The 24,748-nt window shown below is 36.9% G+C and overlaps 1 protein-coding gene and 1 non-coding gene across 2 annotated transcripts in view; both read left to right on the forward strand.

The window, feature by feature from the left end:
- Nucleotides 1-24,748, forward strand: part of ITFG1 (integrin alpha FG-GAP repeat containing 1) — a 332,983-nt gene that overhangs the window by 248,896 nt on the left and 59,339 nt on the right. Inside the window, exon 13 of the mRNA XM_025852344.2 lies at nucleotides 2,337-2,380. Coding sequence (XP_025708129.1) covers nucleotides 2,337-2,380 — 44 coding nt within the window. The remainder of the gene's footprint in view (nucleotides 1-2,336; nucleotides 2,381-24,748) is intronic.
- On the forward strand, nucleotides 8,236-8,342 carry LOC112809119 (U6 spliceosomal RNA). The gene has a single exon (XR_003204512.1). It is a non-coding gene; the product is annotated as a U6 spliceosomal RNA (small nuclear RNA).

Below are 24,748 nucleotides of genomic sequence, written 5' to 3' on the forward strand. Positions count from 1 at the left end.
GTTTATTTCATTTTGTTTTTTTACCATCTTAACCATTTTTTTGTTGTGGTTAAAAAAAAAACACATGACATAAAACTTACCATCTTTGGGCACCTGGGTGGCTCAGTCGTTAAGCATCTGCCTTCAGCTCAGGTTATGATCCCAGGGTCCTGGGATCAAGCCCCACATCGGGTTGTCTGCTCAGCAGGAAGCCTGCTTCTCCTTCTGCCACTCTCCTGCTTGTGTTCCCTCTCTTGCTGTCTCTCACTCTGTGTCAAAATAAATAAATAAAATCTTTTTAAAAAATAAATAAATAAAACTTACCATCTTAACCATTTTTAAATGTGCAGTCAGTAATGTTACATATATTCACACTGTTGTGAAACAGATCTCCAAACTTTTTCATCTTGTAAATCTGTAATTCTATACCCATTTAAAAACCACCACTCTTCTCCTCACCCTTAACCCCTGGGAACCACCATTCTACTTTTTGTTTGTATGAATGTGACTACTTTAGATACCTTATATAAGTGGAATCATACAGTATTTGTCTTTTTGTGACTGGCTTGTTTCACTTAGCATAATGTCCTCAAGTTTCATCCATGTTGTAACATGTGACAGGATTTCTTTTTAAAGCCAAATAATGTTCTGTTGTATATATATATATACCACATTTTATTTATTTCCACTCATTCTTCAGACATTTATTCGGGTTACTTCTACCTCTTGGATGTTGCAAATGTGCATTGCATTGTGGTTTTGGTTTCCATTTCCCTGATTGCTAATGATGCTGAACATCTTTTCATGAGCTTTGTGTATCTCTATATCTTCTTTGGCAAAGGCCTATTCAGATCCTTTGCCCATTTTTTAATTGGGTTGTCTTTCTATTATTAAAATATAAGTGTTCTTTATATTATTTGTATCCTTGCCAAATGTAATTTTTTATGTTGAGTTAAAGTCTAACTTTTCCCCAAGTAGCCAATTATCCAGTACCATTTATTGAATAATCCATCTTTTTCCTCCTTCAACAAGTACTTACTGAGCAAATACATTGGGTTAGAACCTGAGAAAATAATAAAATGATGCAGAACTTACATACTAGTACAAAGACAGACTTGTGAGAAAATAATTATTCAGCAAGATCTTGTTTAAATTAAGTTTATGAAAATCATTTTGTGACAAGAAAAAAAGGAGTACCAATATCTGCCTAGAGTTCAGGGAAGAGAAACAAAGGAGAGGGAGAAATTAGGTCATGGAAAGCTGGGAGAATAAAAGAGTGAGAACCAGGTACTGTGCTGGGTAAGAAACTTAAACACTGAAAACTGTTTTGCAAATGTAAAACATTTATTTCAATGTTTCCTCAGATTGTAGTTCGTGTAACTGTACTATAGCAAATGAGCAGGTATCTTCCTTTGTAAAGATGCTCATTTTTTTGGTGTCTTTGTATATACTTTATATATACTTGATAAACTTTGTCTACACTTTATATGCCCAGCTTAAGTATTTCTGTTATAATGATTGTCATTTCACATTCATAGAATATAAATAAATGTAAGATACCTTTTTCCTATGGATATGTTTGAATTAACAAATATTTATAATTATTACTGAGATAATTCATGCTTACTGAGCACAAATGTCAGCCATCTCTCTTTAATGCATAACACATAGAATACTTAATAGCATATAATGTCCACTTCCTTCAAAGATGGCACTTCACATGAAGGGATGGTAATAAAATTATATTTCAAAACTCATGTTACTTATACAAAGAATATTCAGACATTCTAACCTTTTCTTTTTTGGTGATTATAGGATAAACGTGTCATTAAATTATTTTTGTATACTTGTTATAAACCCATCAATTCTTTTATAGTTGTGTTCTCCATAATAGTTATCAAGGGTGCCCAAAATCTTTGACCCAGAAACTTTGACTAGATAAGTGGAAAAAGTCTAATTTGAGATACAAAATGCTAAATGTGTTTTTCTCAGTATACATTTTAATTGGTTTGCATTTGGCACTTCTCTGTCAGAATCTAAGTCATCCTTGGAATTTAGCTAACCACTTGGAAAATAGAACTAATGGTAGGTATGGTATGATGTGACTCTAATTAATTATCTCACCTATATATTTCACAAAACAGCATCTTAACTGCTTAATAAATGCTTTTAAAATATCGGTATAAAGTGAACAACAGAAACTTGATTTACTCATATCAAAAGGAATTGAATTGGTTTCTACTTGTGATTATGACTCAGTAGAGCATATTAATAGATTGTGGGGGGGGATTAGAGTTCACTTTAAATATAAGCTTAGGCTATAACAGTAATAATGGCCTTTTCTTATTTTTCCACAGTTCTCAGTGGTCTCTGTTCTAATGACTGTCCTCGTAAGATAACAGTAAGTAAACTTAATTCTCAGTTGTAAAATTTTCTGTGAAAATTCCCTGCATAATATGTATACACAAAATAGTTATAGATTACATTCAAATTGTTATTACTTAGAAGTGACTAAAGTATCCTTCAGTGCTCAAAAAAACTTTACTTTTTACAAGGAATAAGATACCTTGTCTAAAAAACTCTCACCTCAAGGTTCACCTACTTTATGAAGCTTTTTCTGATACCTTGGAAAAATAAGCACCCCTCCCATTATTTCTGGGCATGCTACTGCCATTTTGGCATATATAATACTTGAACTCACTTCTGTTTGTATTAAATGCCTCTCTACCCTAGACTGGAATCCCTTGAGGTCAAGAAAGCTCTCATCTTTGTATACATGGTACATAGCACAGGGTCAAGCATAAAGAAGACAATGAATTTTTTTTTGTATAGTCTTAGTATTGACCCACTGTCTAATGGAACATTTCAGTGAAATAACGAAGTGTAAAAATAATTAGGCTTATATTAGGGAGGGCACATTCTGCGTGGAGCACTGGGTGTTATGCACAAACAATGAATCATGGAACACTACATCAAAAACTAGTGATGTAATGTATGGTGATTAACATAACAATAAAAATTTAAAAAAATAATTAGGCTTAGCTTTTGAAATTGCCAGTTCATGTAAATCATAATAAGAATATTACATTATATTTTGAGTGTGTTTGTGTGTGTGTGTGTGTGTGCATGCTCCCTGCGTGGGTCCTCATAGTAACCCTTGTTTCATAAGGAATTACCTCCATGTAAAGATGAGGAAACTGAGGCTCAGAAAAATTAAATTGCCCAAAGTCATAGAGCTATTAAGGAGTGGAACTAGAACACAAAGCTAGACGTCTGGTAATAGCATCATACTTTTACTACCCCAGTTAAGCACTACATGACCAACATTGTGTGTATGGTTGGGAAATTACATATTTAAGACACATGGAAACAGACCCGGACCCATATTTGCATGCAGAGACTTAATTTAGACTCAACTCAAGAGCAACAGCTATGAAGTAGTAAGGAAAGGAGGATTAGCAGAAGTTGGTCTGTGATGCATGGGGAGCTGTGAAGCTAGGATGGCCCTTCAGAGATGGCCCAAACAGAGGCAGAGGAGCCAGGCCTTTGTATTCCTCTATCAATCAGACACTGCATGCATGCAGGCCCCAGGAAAGGTTTATAATTGGTTGGAGCCAGCTCCCTTTGGCTGAAAACAGTTTCCAGGTAGGAACCCAGCTGTGAACTCTCATCAGCCAACACTTGGAGCAGCTCAGGAAGTAAGTGCCTCAGTCCTGAAGAGAAAATCTAGACAATGCATCACCATATCCATTATGAATGTATGTAAGTGCCTGGTCAAATCCATCCGCTTTCATATCAATATAAAAACGTAGATATGTAGTGGGGGAGACTATGGGGAGGGGAATGCACAAGATATAGGGGAAATCTCTGTACTTGCCCCTTAATTTTGCTGTGAGTCTAAAACTGCTCTAAAAAATAAAGTCTGTTTTTCAAAATTTTTTAAGTGTAGATGTAATTAATCAGAGGCTAAAATTAATTTGGTTATTCAGGTATTGTCTACCCAGTCTGTGAAATGTTCAGACATTTTGTTTCTCTTCCTTTCTCTCATTGACCATATTCATTACATGATCAAACAAAGAACTTTAAAACATTGAAATGGAACCTACTCATTTTATCCACAAGTTCTGGCAGAAAAGGTGATAGGAAAGGCTGCATTATAAGGCAGGTTATACTTCTAAGATCAATAATGCTTCTATTCTCTTTATCTTAAAATAAAAGGAATTTTAATTGTAGGAAGAACAGAATCATTTAGAAAGCCATGTAAGTAAAATTCAGCATGCAGAGCTGTTCTTACAATGATTACACTAACAGTCCAGCGCCTTTGGGCTTTTTGGCAGGTGACACATCTGCCTCCCATTCGTCCATTTATTACTTTCTTTGAAGTTCAGATCCTGTTGAACTGCCTTCACATAGATCATTTTCCTTTCCCACTGATATCATAGATCACAGTTTTATGACAACCTAAAAGAAACAAATACCCACTATACTTCCCCAGTTTTCCATATATCAAATGTGTGCCCACTTTTAAAATTATTATTATTTTATGAGAAAGTGGGCCTTCTTCATATTGCTGTGACATTAGATCCACTTGATCATGGCAGAAAGTATTATTTTAGGTATGACCCTGTGTGAGACTAAGAGGGTAAATGCATCTAACATGATATTCTTTACCACTTGAGTTGATTTATGAGTTGAATAGCTCTTCTGCTGCCGGTGTGCTCCCACCTGATACAGGCAACCTATCTGATACAGGGAGAGAGGAAAGAATTATTCAAGCCAGAAACCAATCCCACCCAAATTCCTTCATCTCCATTTTGAAAATCTCAGGCCATACTCTGACAACCTATTTTCCCAGCCCTCTCCCGTACTTCACCTGTTCATCTTTAAGACAATTAGTCTCTTGACCTCTTGCCTTTACCTTCCTCCTTTAGCTGCCATACAGAGCCTCACTCCTGCCATTGCTTTTAACTCCCATAAAGCACTCTCCTTCCACTGTGCCTGCCTAGCAGAATTATAGCCCTGGGTTAGTCCAGCTATCTACCTTGCTCAGTACTAGATCTAGGCTCCTGGGCATTTCTGAAGGAAAAAAAATAAACAGCTTCACATATCGGTACCACAACTGGTTCATGGTCTTCAACCTGAAATAAGCATTCTTTTTTTTTTTTTAAATATAAATACTGAGGTGTGGGGTGTTTTTTTTCTTTAAGATGTTTATTTATTTATTTGACAGAGACATAGCAAGAGAGGGAACACAAGCAGGGGGAGTGGGAGAGGGAGAAGCAGGCTTCCTGCCAAGCAGGGAGTCAGATGTGGGGCTCTATCCCACGACCCCAGGACCATGACCTAAGCCCAAGGTAGATGCTTAACGACTGAACCACCCAGGCTCCCCTGAAATAAGCATTCTTAATTGTATCAGTCTTATATAGATTCCTAGTCCTCTTTTCTCCCATTCTTTTTCTCTGATTACTTTCAGGATTTTCTCTTTGTCTTTGGTTTTCTGCTGATTGAATATGATATGCATAGGTATAGATTTTTAGGTATTTTTCTTGTTTTCATTAGTTTTTCTCTGTGTGTTTCAGTTTTGGAAGTTTCTGTTGATCTTCAAGCTCACTGATTCTTTGTTCATCTGTGTCTGGGCATTCCTCATTCCTATTATAGTATTTTATTTGTGTCATTTCTATTTGATTCTTAAGAGTTTCCATCTCTATGCTTATATTAATCTATTTTTGCATGTTGTCTACTTTTTCCAGGAGAGCTCTTAACATATTAATCATAGTTATTTTAAATTTCTGGTCTGATAATTCCAACATTCCTGCCATAACTGAGTCCCGTACCAATGCTTGCTTTCTCTATTCAAACTTTGTTTTCTGCCTTTTAGCATGCCTTGAAATCTATTGAAAGCCAGAACTGATGCAGACGGGCCTTTATTGTGAGGTTTTATGTCTATCTGGCGAGGGTAACTCTAACAGCTGTATTTTCCGTTTGTGGTAGCTGTGCTCTCAGGGGCAACATTTTTCTAAATTGTCTTTTTGTCTCCCCTGTTGTCTTTGTGTTTCCCTACAGACTTATACTTAAACAAGGTCTGAGGCTTGCAATGCTTTTAGCTGTAATCCCATTATTAGACAGGAGCCATTGATGTGGTGATAAGGAACAGGGGTAGAAAATGCATCCTATAGTCCTGTGATTAGGTCTTGGACTTTTAGTGAGCCTGTGTCCCTGGGATGTGACGTTCTCAAGTGCTTCTTAGCTTCCCCTCCCCCTAAGACAGGACAGGAAGGTGAGAGGGGGCTAAAGTTAGGCATTTTCTTTCCCCTCAGGTTGGAAAGGTTTTGGTAGAACCCAAGTCACTTAAGCTTTGGTAAAGTTTTGGTAATAGTTTTCCCCTGAGAGCAAAGGTGTTAAGAATAAAGGGATCTGGGCGTATTTCAGAATGCTTACTTCCCCTTCGTATGCTAGAAGCATGAGAGTTGTTTTGTTTTACAGTGTTCCCCCAAGAATCTGTGGGATTCCGGAGGTAAAACTTTTATGTGGGCCTCCTCTAAGACTGCTTCCCTCCCTCCCCCAGAGTTTTGAATTCTCAAACTAGTTCATATTGAGCTTCCAGCAATTTCTCAATTACAGTTTAAGTGCCCTACCATACTGGCTCCAGTTTCAGTCTCCTGCTTCTAGGCCTCCGCTCCCAGTAAGCCATGATTGATTCTCTGTATCCACCCCTCTCTCCCATTTTCAGGGTAGCAGTTTGCCCTGTGACCTCAGTTCTCTGAATCTAAGGAGAGTTGCTTTTTACTTTCTTCAGCTTTTTTTGTTGCTTTTGTGAGGAGTCACGACTTCAAGCTCTTTACATGTCAGACCAGAAACTCTCCTTGCATTTTTACCAGTATTGCTTTAATTTTTTTTTAAGATTTTATGTATTTATCTGACAGAGAGAGAGCACGAGGGGGAGTGGCAGGCAGAGAAAGAGGGAGAAGCAGGCTCCCTGCCAAGCAGGGAGCCTAATGCAGGGCTCAATCCCAAGACCCTAGGATCATGACCCGAGCCGAAGGCAGACACTTAACGACTGAGCCACCCAGGCGCCCCCAGTATTGCTTTATTTTTATTTCTTATAGCTTTATTGCAGTATAATTGACATGCAATAAACTGTACATAATGAATATATTCAGTTTGACGTTATGTATATATTGTACATATATATACACTACATATATTTAAATGGATATATAAAAAATACCAATATAATGAAATATATATCATAACGAAAATTTTTGTGCCCCTTATCCCTCTTTCTCACCTTCCGTGACCCTCATTCCCTATCTCACTTTTTCTCAGTCACCACTGATAGGTTCTCTGTTGCTTAATTTTAAAAGTTGTTATTGTCCATGTTACTTCATGGCTTTTATCACTATATATTCCTTTGTGTCATTTATTGCTCTTTACCTTGACTTTTTTTTTACTTTTTTTTAATTTTAAACATCTATAAAAGTAGAGATTAATAAAATTCCTTGTGCCCATACTACCACCCAGTTTCAACACTATCATCATACATACTTACCTACTAATTCCATTCACAGCCCCCCTTAGGTGATTTTTAAGGCAAATCCATCGTATCCTGTATTCTGTAAATTCTGCCATGCGTATCTCTAAGATAAGGACTTTACATATTAGACCAGAAACTCCCATTTTTCATAAGAACTATTTTGTATCCTTTCCAGTCTCCTCTTACATCCATCCCCAACTTCCAGTTCTCAGTAATTGACCTTGCTTCCTACTTCAAAGGGAAAATAAGAATGTAAAATCAGAATCTCTTCAACTATCTTAGGTAACTTTGGTAAAGTTACTTAACTCTTGTTAAGCCTCATTCTCCACATCTATATAATGGGGGAACTAATTACACCTGTTTATGTTAGCTTCCTATTGCTGCTGTAACAAATTATCATAAACTTAGTGGCTTAAAACACAACACAAAATATTCTTTTACAGTTCTAGAGGTCACATGCCCAAATACGCTTCACTGAACAGGACTCCCTTTGGAGGCTTTAAGGAGAATCCATTCCCTTGCCTTTCACTTCTCAAGGCCACCTACATTCCTTGGCTCATGGCCCTTCTATCCATCTCCAAATCCAGCCATGTAGTATCTTCAGATCACTTACTCTAATCCATCCTGCCTTCCTCATTCACTTTTAAGGATCCTAAATGATTACATTGGGCCCACCTGAATAATCAAAGATAATCTCTCCATCTCAGGATCCTTGATCATGTGTGCTAGCCTCAGCAGCATATATACTAAAGTTGGAAAGATACAGAGAAGATTAGCATGGCTCCTGCGCAAGGGTGACATGCAAATTCGTGAAGGGTTCCACGTTCTTAAGAGGAGAAAAAAAGTCCTTAATCACCTCTGCAGATTCCCTTTTGCAATATAAGGTTATTAGCAGGTTCTGGGAATTAGGATGTAAACATCTTGAGGGGACCATTATTCTGCTTGCCACACTCCCTCCTAAGGTTTTTATTAGGAGAATTAATGTAGGTAAATCATAATAGAGACCTAATACACAATAAGTACTCAAAAAGTGTGTCTGCTGTTATTTGTCAATGGTAAATGGTTATTTCTCTGCCTCTATAACATCCCTGTTTTAGTAAGGATAGTAAGCCCCAAATATTTGAGAAATGCTGGTGTTCTGTTTGCCTTCAAGACTAGTGGTCTACTTGACTTTTTGACTTTTTCTTATCACGTAAGTATCATAAGTTTATGAAATATGGAGATGAAAGATATCAGTATTTTTAGTGAAAGCTGACATAAACATATGCGAATCAAAAGAATATTTATACTCCTATTTCCTGATTTTTCTCTTTAAATACCAAACTAATTTTTTTAATCTTGTATCTTCAGTATAACATATTCTATGTTAGTGGAGATTTTGTAGCTTCTTTCTCTGTCACCTGCTAATTCTTTTACCCAAACCTGGTGGTGACTTTTCCCACTTTATAGGTTATGAGTCTATAAGCAGGCATATGAATACTCTTCCATTGAACAAAGGGTTTGGAAATAGTCCTTTAGTCCTCTATATACAAAAAGAATCTATGCATATTCCTTTTAAGTGCTCCATGAGGGCAGAGGAAGGATCTGTTTTGCCTGCCAGTATGTCCTAGAACATTAGCACAGGGCCTTGTACTTAACAATGTCAGTTGTCTTCTATAGCACTAAATGTAATCCCTTTATCCACACACCCATCCCTTTTGCTATTTCTTTTTACTAATCAATGTACCATTTATGCTGTGGGTCCCACATCCTTCTCAGGGACCTCATTCCATTGTTTATTCACCCTGGCCTGTGTATTCAACCTCTGCCTCTCTGTTGTTGCCTTCCCTTCAGCATTTAAGGAGTGCCCAAATCTTTTATCCATAAAAGCATCTATGCATACCTTCTAAAACCCCACATCCTCTCCAGCTACTACCTAATCTGTTTTCTCTTCCCAGCCAAACTTAAGTTGTCCACCATTGAATCTCTCTAATTACTTATTTCCATATCCTTAGCCCACTGTTGTAATCTTGCATTTGACCTACATTTGATTCTCCTGACACTCCCCTTTCCTTGGCTTCCTTTACTTTCACCTCTCCTAGCTCGCCTCCCTCCTCTCTGGCCATTCTCCCAGTTCCTTTATGGATGTTTCCTCTGCCCACCTTTTAAATATTGGTTCTTCTCAGGCTTTCATTCTAAGTTATCTTCTTTCTTTATTTATTTATTTTAAAGATTTTATTTATATATTTGACACAGAGAGAGCACAAGCAGGGGGAGCATCAGTCAGAGGGAGAGGGAGAAGCAGGCGCCCCACTAAGCAAGGAGCCCAACGCAGGGCTCGATCCCAGGACCCTGGGATCATGACCTGAGCTGAAGGCAGATGCTTAACTTACTGAGCTACCCAAGTGCCCTCTAAGTTCTCTTCTCACTCTACATTATATTCTTTAAGTTTTCTCAACCTCTTCCCTGCTTGGTGTTTTTTGTTTTGTTTTTGAGGGTGGGGGGGGTTGCCATTTGGATACTGATTAATTCCAGCCATCTCTCCTGAGTATGTCTGAGTGTCTTACACACTTACAAAAACTCAGTCCACTTCCCATGTTCCCTATCTTGGTTACTTTTTCCTTTCCCTTACCCCCCAGATCTACTAGATTATTGTTCTCAACCCTTAACTCTCCCTTCTGTCTATCCCACCACCTTTAGTCCAGGCCACCATCCTTTCTTGCCTGACAGTTGGAGTTATCTGAGCCATCCTTCAAAAAGGTACCACAGTGGTCTTTCTGAAATACAAACCTTTAGCAGCTTTTCTTTGTCCTTGGGAAATGGTCCATACCTAATTTGTTGAGACAGAGATTTTCTTTACCTCTCCAGCCTTACCCCTTGTCATTCCTCTTCACACCCACTCCCAACTCTGCACTACTGTGTTCTGCCATGCTGTCTCATCTTCAGCCTCTTGCATGTTGTTTCTCTACTCCGAATCCTCCTCTTCTCTACCTTCTCCTAGATTCCTTCATGTGACCTTCGGGTCAGCTTTCAGACAGTATTTCCTCTGATTCCTGGGCTCCCCAATGACACAGGATTGGACACACCTGTTGTTTCTTAGTGTGGTCCTGCTACTTACCACTTCTATTCTGTAAGTTGGTGAATTATCTGTGTTCAGTTCTTGAAAAAGAGAGACTGGGTCTTGTTTCTTATTCTGTCCTAACTCCCTAACACAGTGACCTGACACATAGTAGCACAATAAATATTTGTGTACGAATAAATGAGCTTTTCCTAAAATTTGGTTTGCTTCTTTTAATGGGCCTTCATTGATAAATTTACCATACCACCTCTTAACCACAATCACATATTCATTGTTAAGTTTGAACAGTTGGAGAATAAATTACAAGCTATTCACAAGAGAAATGCATTCTGCAAAGGCCTGATATAAAGGGAAAACATCCCTTATTTATGTTCTCAGAGATACCTCATTATGAGACACAGATGTTCCAATTGTTACTACAAACAGATTGATAACATATGTAGCAGAACAAGATATCTTTAACATTTTTTTCATCTTTTCAATCAGAAATATTCTCAGGCTTTTATGTGTTCTGTGTAGGAATAGTCTAAGAAAGTATAAGCCAAGTATGTTTCTCTTTTGCCTTTATTTTGATTAAGCGAATTATCTGAATTGGTACTGTTTTACCTCCCTATCTTAAAAGACACCAGCCTTTGCTACAGCAAATATTTAGTGACCACAACAGATTTATTTGATATTTTTTTAAATATCATTCTACCTTTAATTCTAAGTATTTGCCTTTTTCTTATTACACCTGACAGTGGTAATATCATGTTTCCTATACCAAGGATAGAAAAAAATATGACATAAACATTTCCTGCATTTAATGTCTTTTTATAGTCCTTTACAAAGGGAAAATACCTTGCAGCTTTAACAGGAAAATAACCAAAATTTAAGAAAATAATTTCTGGAATTTAATGTCTTGAAGAAGTAAGGAACAATACAAAAAATTCAATATTGAACTAAATTGGGCGATACAATTAACACTAATGAAGATATCCGTGTTTATAAAAAACACAAACAAGGTAAACAAAAAATTGCCTTTGAGAAAAATAAAGACCATACTGTAAGTCAGCTATTTTTCTAATATTTTAGAATCATAAGTTTTAATGCATAATTAAGCCTAATATTGATTTTCATCTAACATAATATGTCTTACAAGTTCTTCCAGTTTTGCCATCCAGAGCCATGTAGAATGTACTTGGTGTCCATTGTAGGAACCAAAACCTTGAAACAAATCCTTAGATAATCAGGTACTTTACACTGACATAAAAACCCCAAGATTTGTCTAGGCTACTGAAAAAGATAATCTATGAAGAAAAAAGATGTATTCCAACCCTGATTTTATATAAGTCAACAGGCATACAGAGGACAGTTAGTTTAAAAGAATCTATATAATACAACACCCAAACTGCATTGCATCAATATGACACATTCTAGAACAAGAGAAATGACCCAAATATTGTCCTTGATTACTTGGAGTATTGGAAAAATTGAAAGATCACTATTATTTCTTAATTTAACTTCTCTGAATTCTTTCAAACAAATATCATACATGACATTTAAAAGGAAAGATAGGACAATGTGAGAGATTTGTACTAAGATTTTCACACAGAAAGTGAACTTACTAGATGGAGTACAGGACTCAGCATTCCATAGGAATAGCTAATATCTTAATTTTTTCCTACCAAAATTTATTAAATCAATTTATGAAATGTTTTCCACAAAAATGTTTCTGCCTTAAAAATAAAAACGAAAACTGAGACTGATGTAAAAGTAAATGCAAGAGAATAAATTCTCCTGTATGAACTGAGACCCCAAAATACACAGAACAAAAAATCACATATCTCAGATATCTCTGCTGAAAATATAAAGTTTGGTCACCCAAGCTTATGACACAGTCCCTCCCTTCCCCCAACTCTTCATAACATGGGACGCCACCCTTTCAAACAAGTGAAACCATCAATGCCTCGTGGTGTACCTTATGTTTGGGGCTGGGCTGGCAGCCTCTGAGTGTAACTGTCCTCCATTAGGGCTTACTCATGCTTCCTATCCAAGTTTCTAGAGCCTTCACTTTCAAAACAGTACTCAGAAACCATGGTTTGTGACCAAAACTGCACGTACCACACCCTGAGGTGAAATTTCCAAGCCACATTAAAACATGGTTGTGCACAATTTCCAGATTTTTTTTTCAGCGAGGAAGTGGGAAGAGGGGCAGAAGGAAAGGGAGAGAGAGAACCTTAAGCAGGCTCCACACCCAGCACAGAGCCCGATGCAGGGCTCAATCTCACAACCCTGAGATCATGACCTAAGCCAAAATCAACAGTCAGAAGCTTAACTGACTAAGCCACCCAGGCACCCCAATTTCCAGAAATTTCCTTGGAGAGTTGATCTGCCTGTGTGTGGATGTGGCATAATGCCTTCAATCTTATAATTATAGGCTCTCTAAAACCCTCACATTCCAGTATAAAAAAGGAGAAGGTTCAGAATCACTGGGAACTGGGTCATAATCATGAGGCACTTATAAACATCATTGCACACAAAAAATTGCCAAACTGGAAAGAAGGACAGGTGTAAGACATAGAGGACAAATGATTCTTTATGACTGAGGAGGTCATTCATGTATTCAATAAATATTTATTAACTTTTTACTATGTTCTAGGTGCTAGATGAGATAAAAATCACTGCCCTCATGGAGATCACAGTCTATATCCAGCAAAGTGTGCTAGTAGAAGGAAACATTTGAGCTGGGAGGGGCCTTTATATTGCACAACTCCAGAGGCTATCATTCACATCACAGTCTTATGTCAGTGGCAACCCCTGGAGTGGTAAAATGGACAACCTGTAGAATCTTCCATGGTGACCGTGACTTGAGTCTTGCAGGACTAGGATTTTAAGTAGGTAGAAGCAGAAGGAGGGCAGTCCAGGTAGAGGAAAATAGTATGTGCAAAGGTATCAACCGTCATTTATTTAGTGCCTGCTGTTGACATGAACTCTAGGTAGGCCCTGAGGCTACTAAGAGGTAAGTTCTTGTGACCTGCATTATAAAACCACATCCCTCCTTCATGATCCAGGTTCTGCTATAAAACATGGGCATGTAGCAGTGAACAAATCAGAAATTGTGTCCAACTTCATGGAATTCACAATCCCAGGACATATGAAGAATTACAAGAATGATGAGCACTTCAAAGTAAAGTACCCAGTGTTCAGAGCCCTTATAACTAGAAGAACATACCTAGTTTAGGTAGTTAAAAATGGGGGATGGGAGAGAGGCAGATGGGGTAAAAGCATGAGAGAGGAGAATGGATTTGGATTATTTAGGAAATCAAATGTCCATAGCAAAAACAAATCAGGAGTGTCTTTGAAGAAAGTAGGCAACTCGAAAAAAAGACATTTAATACACTGTATTCTTGCTAATCCTGGATATTAGGTCTCCATGGGAATATGTAGTGGGGAACGTTGACCTCAGTATGCATTCTGTAGGGGGAAAAAATTGAAAGAGAAAACAGTTCATTTTATAAAAAATCTAGTATGCATTTCATTTCATTGAGGAAGAACTCCTTGCACTTAGACAACTAAGATTATTGTACCACTTACCACAGGTTACATCCTCAAAAGTGTATCTCGAAAATTCAAATTAAACTAAAGACCCACAGAAGCATCACTACCTAGACCCTAACTCAGCCTGCTTCCACCACTTAAAAACCATGGGGAAAAAAACACAAAAAACCTAGGCCTTTTTCTGTTCAACTCAGGGACTTAGATGTCTCACTGTAAAAGGAAGAAACTCTCATGAAATGGTGAAGAACTCCATAATTATTCATTTAATATAGGAAGTTAAAAGAGATTGCTTACTTTATATATTATTAAAAGTATTCCCATGTAGGGCGCCTGGGTGGCTCAGTCATTAAGTGTCTGACTTCAGCTCAGGTCATGATCCCATGGTCCTGGGATCAAGCCCCACATCGGGCTCCCTGCTCAGCGGGAAGCCTGCTTCTCCCTCACCCACTCCCCCTGCTTGTGTTCCCTCTCTCGGCTGTGTCTCTCTCTGTCAAATAAATAAAATCTTAAAAAAAAAAAAAAGTATTCCCATATACAGTAAGTACCTTTTTCTTATCCCATGTATATGGAAAACATTCTAAACATTAGAATTTCATAAAAATTATGTTCAACATAATTGAAAAGTTTGCAGACTCCTGGGCTAGAATAACAACAATAGAAAGTAAAAGATACTTCCATCTTTCTCTGATTTGCTAAGTGTTCTGACCACCTAAACTTTTTAAGCTAGCACCCTAAATATCCATTTAATCAAATATTTGCCTTTTTGGAGATGTTCCCTCCAAATAATTTTAAACGTCTTTTGTAATACAGCATAAACTACAGGATTCTTTCATCTGAAATACTCTGTATTTATTGCTCAAGGTAAAAGTGCTCCCCTCTTCATGATTATTCTCTTTCTCTGAATTTAAATCACTTGCAAAATAAAATTTGCTTGCAAATTTAATAAAGGTTATTTAATGCTGAAATAATCCATATTTGCTGATGTATTCCACTTGCTTCTTTGTTTGTCAAGGGTATTCTACTTCCACACATATTCCAGCAGATCCTACACTTCACTTATATACCTATCTGATAGCCTTAAGTTTGCCCTTAAGAGGAAAAGGTCATGCTATTTTATTTTATTTTATACTTACAGATGAAAAGTGAGTATGCTAATGTCATAATAGTACAGGCCATGTGAAAGCACTTATGCAATAAATGTTTTCAGATCATACTTTTTAGAGCTAAATAATTTAAAGTAAATCTAAACACTGCAGATTATATCACACAATTCAGAAAGCTTAATGATTCCCAACTTGAATTTTCAACTGCCTTTCAAGTCTGTGAACCCTCATTTTAACTCCTTTGCAAAATTTGTATTGGTTAATAACCAGAAAGGTGCATTGCTACTAAAAAGAAAAACAAAACAAAACAAAACAAATTTTCTGCACCACTACAAGCAGTTGAAAGGAGTAAGTGTTTCTAACAAAAGGAGTAATTGTTTTTTCTGCATCCAACTGAATCAATGGTTTTATTCTCTTGTATTCAATCAAATCCAATCATTAGACAAAGGTTTAGGTTACACTAAATACTCTGACAAGCTACTAATCTTTATAAAGTGTACAAAATGTAGTCCCAGTAGATCAGGGGGTCTTAATGAGGGGTCCCCAAACTCCTGGCATCAGCATCTCTGGGAATTTTAAGAAATGCCCATTCCCAGGCCTCACCCAGACATATGAAGTAAGAACATCTGGGGTGCAGCCAGTGAATCTCTATTTTAACAGTCACTGCAGGTGATTCCAATGCTTTCTAAAGTTTTAGAATCACAGCACTGGACTTTTAGAAAAGGGATTTACTGTAGGCCAGCTTTGTCTTACACAGTAATTGTGTACACTCAGAAGTAGAATTTCATTTCAAACATACATTCTTGCAAATAAATTATTCATGTAGCTTTAGAATCCTATAATACAGTAAAGAATTTGATAAATATTTCTGGCTTTAATCAAAATAATTTTGCTCACCAATATGGTCAGGTTCTGATGAAGGCTGTCTTCTTGGCTTACCAGGGGTCACCTTCTTGCTTGTTCTTATATGGCTTTTCCTAGGTTCAAGCACATGGAGACAGAGCAAGATCAAGCTCTTTGGTGTCTGAAGGCTTCCACCTTCATGACCTGTCTAACCCTAATTACCTTCCAAATATAATCACATTAGGGATTGAGGCTTCAACACAGAAATTTTGGGTGGAGACAAACATTCAGTCCATAGCACAACAAAAATCTATTTCCATAGGAGTGTGAGAAAGAAATTAATATGAAACTCACATTTGTGTTATCATCACTGCTGATTAATATTCCCATAATTTGGACTCCTGGCAGATTAACTTTTCAGGTTTCACATAAAGAATTTAAGATGTGGGGGCGCCTGGGTGGCTCAGTCATTAAGCATCTGCCTTCGGCTCAGGTCATGATCCCAGGGTCCTGGGTTCGAGCCCTGCATCAGGCTTCCTGCTCAGTGGGAAGCCTGCTTCTCCCTCTCCCACTCCCCCTGCTTGTGTTCCCTCTCTTGCTGTGTCTCTCTCTGTCAAATAAATAAATAAAAAATCTTAAAAAAAATAAAAGAATTTAAGATGTGTGCATAAATTCTTTTGTGAACTAGAGGCATTATTTCAGAAATTCTTAATCCTTTTAAATTGAAAATTCCATTATAATACAAATAAGCACTCCCCAAATTGAGATTTTCTTTGGACCAGCATTATAACCCAGTATGTAAAAGATATAGCAATAGTCCTAGCACCTCTACTGTATTAGAGACACAGGGTAAAAGTTACTCCAGATGTCTTGGCAGTCAGTGTAAGCATGATCGTTTTTAGTACATTTTGTACTGAACATTTATACAAATGCTAAATGGCACTATTTTGGGGGGGAAAAAAAACTCTGAAACATGTGTAACACTATGACATGGAGTAAGACACCAAAAAGACATAGGCAGAGGTTATCAGTCATATCATTTCAACTGAGGAAGACAAAGTAGGATTTAATTACTCATTACTTATATAGTATAAGGCAGTGGTTCTCAAACTTCTTGGTCTGAGGACCCCAAAGAGTTTTTCTTTGAATTAATTATCAATATTACTCTATTTGAAATTAAAACAAATAATTGTTAGTTTTTAATTCATTTAAAAATGAAAATAAACCCATTATATGTTAATATAACCTATATTTTATGAGAAAATATATTTTCCAAATTAAAAAATTAGTGAAGAGTGGCATTGCTTTACATTTTTTTCAAATCTCTAATATCTGGGATAATAGAACACAAGATTCTTCTGTCTCTTTTTGCATTCAGTTTTTTATTGTTTTGGTTGAAATTCATGAAAAAAATTTAACCTCTCACAGATGTGTAGTAGAAAACAGGAATGTTTCATTTCATATTCAGATAATTGATACTATACCAAAACTGAACAAGTGGCAATTACTTAAAGGTTACTTATAATGTGGAATTTTTCCTACTGTTACATTACCCACTGGTTATTTAGTAGTCTGTTGTTTAACTTCCACACATTTGTGAACTTGTGTTTATTGAGGCTTGTTTTATGGTCTACTATATGGTTCCCCCTGCAGAATGTTCGATGTGCCCCTGATAAAAATATGCATTCTGCTGGAGGTGGGTGCAGTGTTCTATATAGGATTAAGTCATCTATTTCCTTGTTAATCTTCTGCCTCATTGTTCTATACATTAATGAAACTGGTATATTAATAATTATAATAGTATCCAAACATTATTGTTGAATTATTTCTTCCTCCCATCAATTCTTCATGTATTTTGGAACTCTCTTGTTAAGTGCATTTATAATTCTTATGTTTTCTTGATGGATTGACCCTTTTATCATTATAAAATGTCCTTTTTGTATCTAGTAACAATTTTTGTCTAATATTAGTAAGGCCACTCTAGCTGTCATTTCGTTGCTATTTTAATGGTATATCTTTTCCATGCTTTTACTTTCAACCTATTTGTTGTCTTTGAATTTAAAGCATGTCTTTTGTAGGCAGCATATAGTTAAATCATATTGTTCTATCCATTCTGCTAATTTCTGCCTTGTGATAACACTGTTTTAATCCATTTACATTTAATATAATTATTGATAAGGGAGGATTTCTGTCTGCTATTTTTTTCTGTGTCTTATGTCTTTTTTTTTTCCTCTGTTCCACCATTACTGCTTTATTTTGTGTTACATGTTTTCTAGGATACGATCTTAATTCCCTTCTGTCTTATACTTTTTTTTTTAAAGATTTTATTTATTTATTTGACAGAAAGAGACAGCGAAAGAGGGAACACAAGCAGGGGGAGTGGGAGAGGGAGAAGCAGGCTTCCCGCTGAGCAGAGAGCCCAATGCAGAGCTCCATCCCAGAACCCTGGGATCATGACCTGAGCCGAAGACAGACGCTTAACAACTGAGCCAACCAGGCGCCCCTCTTATACTCTATTTTTTAAAGTTATTTTCTTAGTGGTTTCTCTCAGAATTAGTTTCTATCTTAGAAACAGTTCAATACCACCCTAATGTCAATAGCATAAAAAAAACTATACTCCAGTATACATCAGTTTACACCCCCCTCTTTTGCACTTCTGTTGTCATACAAATTACATCTTCATGTATTATGTTCCTGACAACATGGTTTTTTAATTATTGTTTTATGCATGTTTTAGATAGGAAAAAAAGCTACCGAAGAAATATATATTTATGCCACTGTGTTTATTTACTTATAGTTACCTTTACTAGTACTTTTTGTTTGTGTGGATTTGAGTTACTGTCTAGTGGACTTTCAGTTCAGCCAGAACAACTCCCTTTAGTATTTCCTGCTAGGTGTGTTAATAACCAATTCTCTCAGTTTTTACTTCACAGTGTGTTAATTTCCCTTTCATTCCTGAAGGATATGTTTTGCTGGATTTTAGACTTCTTGGCTGACAGTGTTTTTCTTTCACATTTTGAATATATCATCCTACTGCCTTCTGGCCTCCTTGGTTTCTGATGAGAAATCAGCTGTTATCTTATCTAGAATCCCTTGTATATAATGGGTTATCTCTTGCTGCATTTAAAATTTTTTGACTTTCAGCAGTGTGACTATGATGTGTTTGGGGAGGTTTGACTATGATGTATCCTGGTGTAGATCTCTTCAAGTTCATCCTATTTGGAGTTTGTTCAACTTTTGGATGTGCAGTTAATGTGTTTAATTCAGGCAGTTTCAACCATTATTGCTTCACATTCTTTTTGCCAGTTTCTCTCTCTCCTCTCCTCTGGGACTCCTATTATTCTTGGTGTTCTTGGGGTGCTTCATATGTCACTGAGGCTCTGTTCTTTTTTTTCTTTTTTCTTTTTTAATGTTCTTTCCTCATCCTTCTTTTCCTCAAACTGGAGAATCTGAATTGACATACCTTCAATGTTGTTGATTCTTTCTTCTGCCAATTTAAATCTGTTGTCAAGCCTCTCTAGTGAATTTTTCATTTCAGTTACTGTACTCTGGAATTCGGTTTGTTTGGTTTTTTTTTAAGATTTTATTAATTTGACAGAGAGAGACACAGCAAAACAGGGAACACAGCAGGGGGAGTGGGAGAGGGAGAAGCAGGCTTCCTGTGGAGCAGGGAGTCCAATGCAGGGCTCAATCTCAGGACCCGGGGATCATGACCTGAGCTGAAGGCAGATGCTTAATTATTCAGCCACCCAGGCACCCCTAGAATTTGTTTTTTCTGTGTGATTTCTATCTCTTTATTGATACTCTGTTTTGGTGAAACACTGTTTTCATAATTCCCTTTGATTCTTTCGGCATGATTTCCTTTAGTTCTTTGAACACATTTATAATAGCTGATTTAAAATCTCTGCCTAGTAAGTCAAATATCTAGGCTTCCTTGGGGACAGTTTCTATTGACCCCTTTTTTTCCCTGTGTATGAACCAAACTTTCCTGTTTGTGTCATAATTTTTTGTTAAAAAACAGACATTTTATAATAATAATGTGTTAATCCTGGAAATCTCTCCCCTGGGTTTGTTGTTGTTCATGTTTGTTGTTGTTGCTGCCATTTTTTTTTTCGGTAATTTTCCTGGACTAATACTTTAAAATCTCTATTCTCTATTTTGTGTAGCCGTTGAAGTCCCTACTCAAGTTAGCCTAATGGTCAGATCTGATTGGATAGATGTTTCCTTAATGAGACATGAGATGAGAAATTATGGCCTTTTCGGGTCTTTTGGCTGGAAACAGTGTTGCACATGTGTGTGCCCTTCCAGATCTCCAGGAATGTGTCAGAGTTTTTCAAGGCCCATCTTTGAACATCTCATTCATATTTTTTCTTTTAAGATTTGTTCAACCTCTCATTAGCCCAAACTGATATCAAATAAACAATTGCTAGTGATTGTTTCTTACAAATGTTCCAGTTTGATAAGGCTGTCCACACAGAACAAGCTCTCAGTCTTGCCAAATAAGTTAAATACTGAGAATAGAGCTTGTCAGGAAGCTGCCAGACACATCAAATAGTTACAGTTCTCTGGGGATGGGGCTTTGGGGAACTCCCAACCTATTCTGCCAAACCATCCATTAGAAGCTAGGCTTTTCATTATCACGGCTAACTTAGTTGCAGAGCTCTTGATTTTCAATGCTAGAGTAAAGGTTATAGGAATAGGGCAAATTAAAATGTAGCAAAGTGTATTATTCTTACTGATATTCAGTTCTTTTCTTGAAAAGATATTCCTCAGATTCTTGCAAACCTTCTCTTGATTTCCAGAGTCCTGAAAAAGTTTATTTTGACAATTTTTTTTGCCAATGTTCTCATTGCTTTTATGAAGGAGATTTTTGAGGACCTTACTGTACCATTCCAAAATGATTCTCCCCTACTCTATTACTTTAAAATCAATTGATCTAGCTTTACTTGAGAACCACGGCAACAGGCCCCTCCCCCAGAAGATCAGCACGAACAGCCAGCAAGCCAAGACCAAGTTTACCGACCAAGGAGAACAGGAGAACTCCAGCGCTAGGGGAATACTGCATATAGAATTCATGGCTTTTTTTACAATGATTCATTAGTTTTTCAAAGTTTTTTAATTGTTTTTTTTTTTAATTTTTCTTTTTCCCTTTTTCAGCCAACATCTTATCAATCCCTTTTGTAAAAAAAAATATTTTTTATTTTTCATTTTTAGAGTCATATTTTACCCCTTCATAGTAGTTACCCTTATTTTTGGCATATATATATAAGTTGTTCTCTCTTTAAAATTTTAAGATACAGTTTCTTCTAACAGATCAAAATATACCCTAAATCACTATGTATGGCTTTGTTCTAGTCTCCTGCCTGATCACATTCTCTCCCTTTTTTTTCTTCTTTTTTTTTAAATCTTCTTTCTTTTTTTAAACAACTTCTTATCTTATCATTTCCTTTTATAAAATCTTTTATAATTTTCATCTTTACAATCATCTTCTATCCCTTCATTATATCAACCCTTATTTTGTACATATATAAGTCTTTCTTCCTTTAAAATTTTAGGAGCACTTTTTTCTAACAGACCAAAATACACCCAAAATCTAGTGTGTGGCACTGATCTATGGACTAGCCTGATCATATTTGATCATATTCTGTTTTTTTTGTATTGTTCTGTTTTTGTTTTTATCTTCTTTTTTTTTTTCTCTTTCTCTTTTCTTTCTTTCCCTTTCTTGTCCCCTGGTTTCAGGTCTTTTCTGATTTGTATACAGTATATTTGCTAGGGACGTTGTTAACCTGTTAGCATTTTGTTCTCTCATTCATCTATTCTCCTCTGGACAAAATGACAAGACAAAAAAAATCACCTCAGCAAAAAGAACAAGAGGTAGTACCGTCAGCCAGGGACCTACTCAGTACGGACATTAGTACGATGTCGGACCTAGAGTTCAGAATCATGACTCTAAAGATACTAGCTGGGCTTGAAAAAAGCGTGGAAGTTATTGGAGAAACCCTTTCTGGAGAAATGAAAGAACTAAAATCTAACCAAGTCGAAATCAAAAAGGCTATTAATGAGGTACAATCAAAAATGGGGGCACTAACGGCTAGGATAAATGATGCAGAAGAGAGAATAAGCGATATAGAAGACCAAATGATGGAAAATAAAGAGGCTGAGAAAAAGTGAGATAAACAACTACAGGATCACGAGGGCAGAATTCGAGAGATAAGAGATACGATAAGACGAAACAACATTAGAATAATTGGGATCCCAGAAGAAGAAGAAAGAGAGAGAGGGGCAGAAGGTATATTGGAGCAAATAATAGCAGAGAACTTCCCTAATGTGACGAAGGAAACAGGCATCAAAATCCAGGAGGCACAGAGAACCCCTCTCAAAATCAATAAAAATAGGTCAACACCCCCACATCTAATAGTAAAACTTACGAGTCTCAGAGACAAAGAGAAAATCCTGAAAGCAGCTTGGGAGAAGAGATATGTAACCTACAATGGTAGAAATATTAGATTGGCAACAGACCTATCCACAGAGACCTGGCAGGCCAGAAAGGACTGGCATGATATCTTCAGAGCACTAAACGAGAAAAATATGCAGCCAAGAATACTATATCCAGCTAGGCTATCACTGAAAATAGAAGGAGAGATAAAAAGCTTCCAGGACAAACAAAAACTAAAGGAATTTGCAAACATGAAACCAGCCCTACAAGAAATATTGAAAGGGGTCCTCTAAGCAAAGAGAGAGCCTAAAAGCAGCATAGATCATAAAGAAACACGGACAATATACAGTAACAGTCACCTATAGGCAATACAATAACACTAAATTCATACCTTTCAATAGTTACCCTGAAAGTAAATGGGCTCAATGCCCCAATCAAAAGACACAGGCTGAGACATTGGATTAAAAAACAAGACCCATCAATATGCTGTCTGCAGGAGACTCATTTTAGACCCAAAGACACCCCCACATTGAAAGTGAGGGGGTGGTGGGGCGCCTGGGTGGCTCAGTTGGTTAAGCGACTGCCTTCAGCTCAAGTCATGATCCTGGAGTCCTGGGATCAAGTCCCGCATCAGGCTCCCTGCTCAGCAGGGAGTCTGCTTCTCCTTCTGACCCTCCCCCGTCACATGTGCTCTCTCTCTCTCTCTCTCATTCTCTCTCTCAAATAAATAAATAAAATCTTTAAAAAAAAAAGTGAGGGGGTGGAAAACCATTTACCATGCTAATGGACACCAAAAGAAAGCTGGGGTGGCAATCCTTCTATCAGACAAATTAGATTTTAAAACAAAGACTGTAATAAGAGATGAAGAAGGACCCTATATCCTACTTAAAGGGTCTATCCAACAAGAAGGTCTAACAATTGTAAATATCTATGCCCCTAACATGGGAGCAGCCAATTTTATAAGGCAATTAATAACAAAAGCGAAGAAACACATTGACAACAATACAATAATAGTGGGGGACTTTAACACCCCCCTGACTGAAATGGACAGATCATCTAAGCAAAAGATCAACAAGGAAATAAAGACTTTAAATGACACACTGGACCAAATGGACTTTACAGACATATTCAGAACATTCCATCCCAGAGCAACGGAATACACATTCTTCTCTAGTGCCCATGGAACATTCTCCAGAATTGATCACATCCTAGGTCACAAATCAGGCCTCAACTGGTACCAAAAGATTGGGATTATTCCCTGCATATTTTAAGACAACAATGCTTTGAAACTAGAACTCAATCACAAGAGGAAAGTTGGAAAGAACTCAAATACATGGAGGCTAAAGAGCATCCTACTAAAGAATGAATGAGGTCAACGAGGAAATTAAAGAAGAATTAAAAAACTTCATGGAAACCAAAGAAAATGAAAACACAACTGTTCAAAATCTTTGGGATACAGCAAAGGCAGTCCTGAGAGGAAAGTATATAGCAATACAAGCCTTTCTCAAGAAACAAGAAAGGTCTCAAATACACAACCTAACCCTACACCTAAAGGAGCTGGAGAAAGAACAGCAAATAAAGCCTAAACCCAGCAGGAGAAGAGAAATAATAAAAGATCAGAGCAGAAATCAATGAACTAGAAACCAAAAGAATGGTAGAACAGATCAACGAAACTAGGAGCTCGTTCTTTGAAAGAATTAACAAGACTGATAAACCCCTGGCCAGACTTATCAAAAAGAAGAGAAATGACCCAAATCAACAAAATCATGAATGAAAGAGGAGAGATCACAACCAACACCAAAGAAATACAAACAATTATAAGAACATATTATGAGCAACTCTATGCCAGCAAATTAGATAACCTGGAGGAAATGGCTGCATTCCTAGAGATGTATCAACTACCAAAAGTGAACCAGGAAGACATAGAAAACCTGAACAGACCTATAACCACTAAGGAAATTGAAGCAGTCATCAAAAATCTCCCAACAAACAAAAGCCCAGGGCCAGATGGCTTCCCAGGGGAATTCTATCAGACATTTAAAGAAGAATTAATACCTATTCTCCTGAAACTGTTCCAAAAAATAGAAATGGAAGGAAAACTTCCAAACTCGTTTTATGAGGCCACCATTCCCTTGATCCCAAAACCAGACAAAGACCCCATCAAAAAGGAGAATTACAGACCAATATCCTTGATGAACATGGATGCAAAAATTCTCACCAAAATACTAGCCAATAGGATCCAACAGTACATTAAA

This window comes from Callorhinus ursinus, unplaced genomic scaffold (assembly GCF_003265705.2).
Source record: "Callorhinus ursinus isolate GAN/ISIS: 27379988/994484 unplaced genomic scaffold, GSC_fseal_2.0 scaffold56, whole genome shotgun sequence".
Classification (NCBI taxonomy): Eukaryota; Metazoa; Chordata; class Mammalia; order Carnivora; family Otariidae; genus Callorhinus; species Callorhinus ursinus.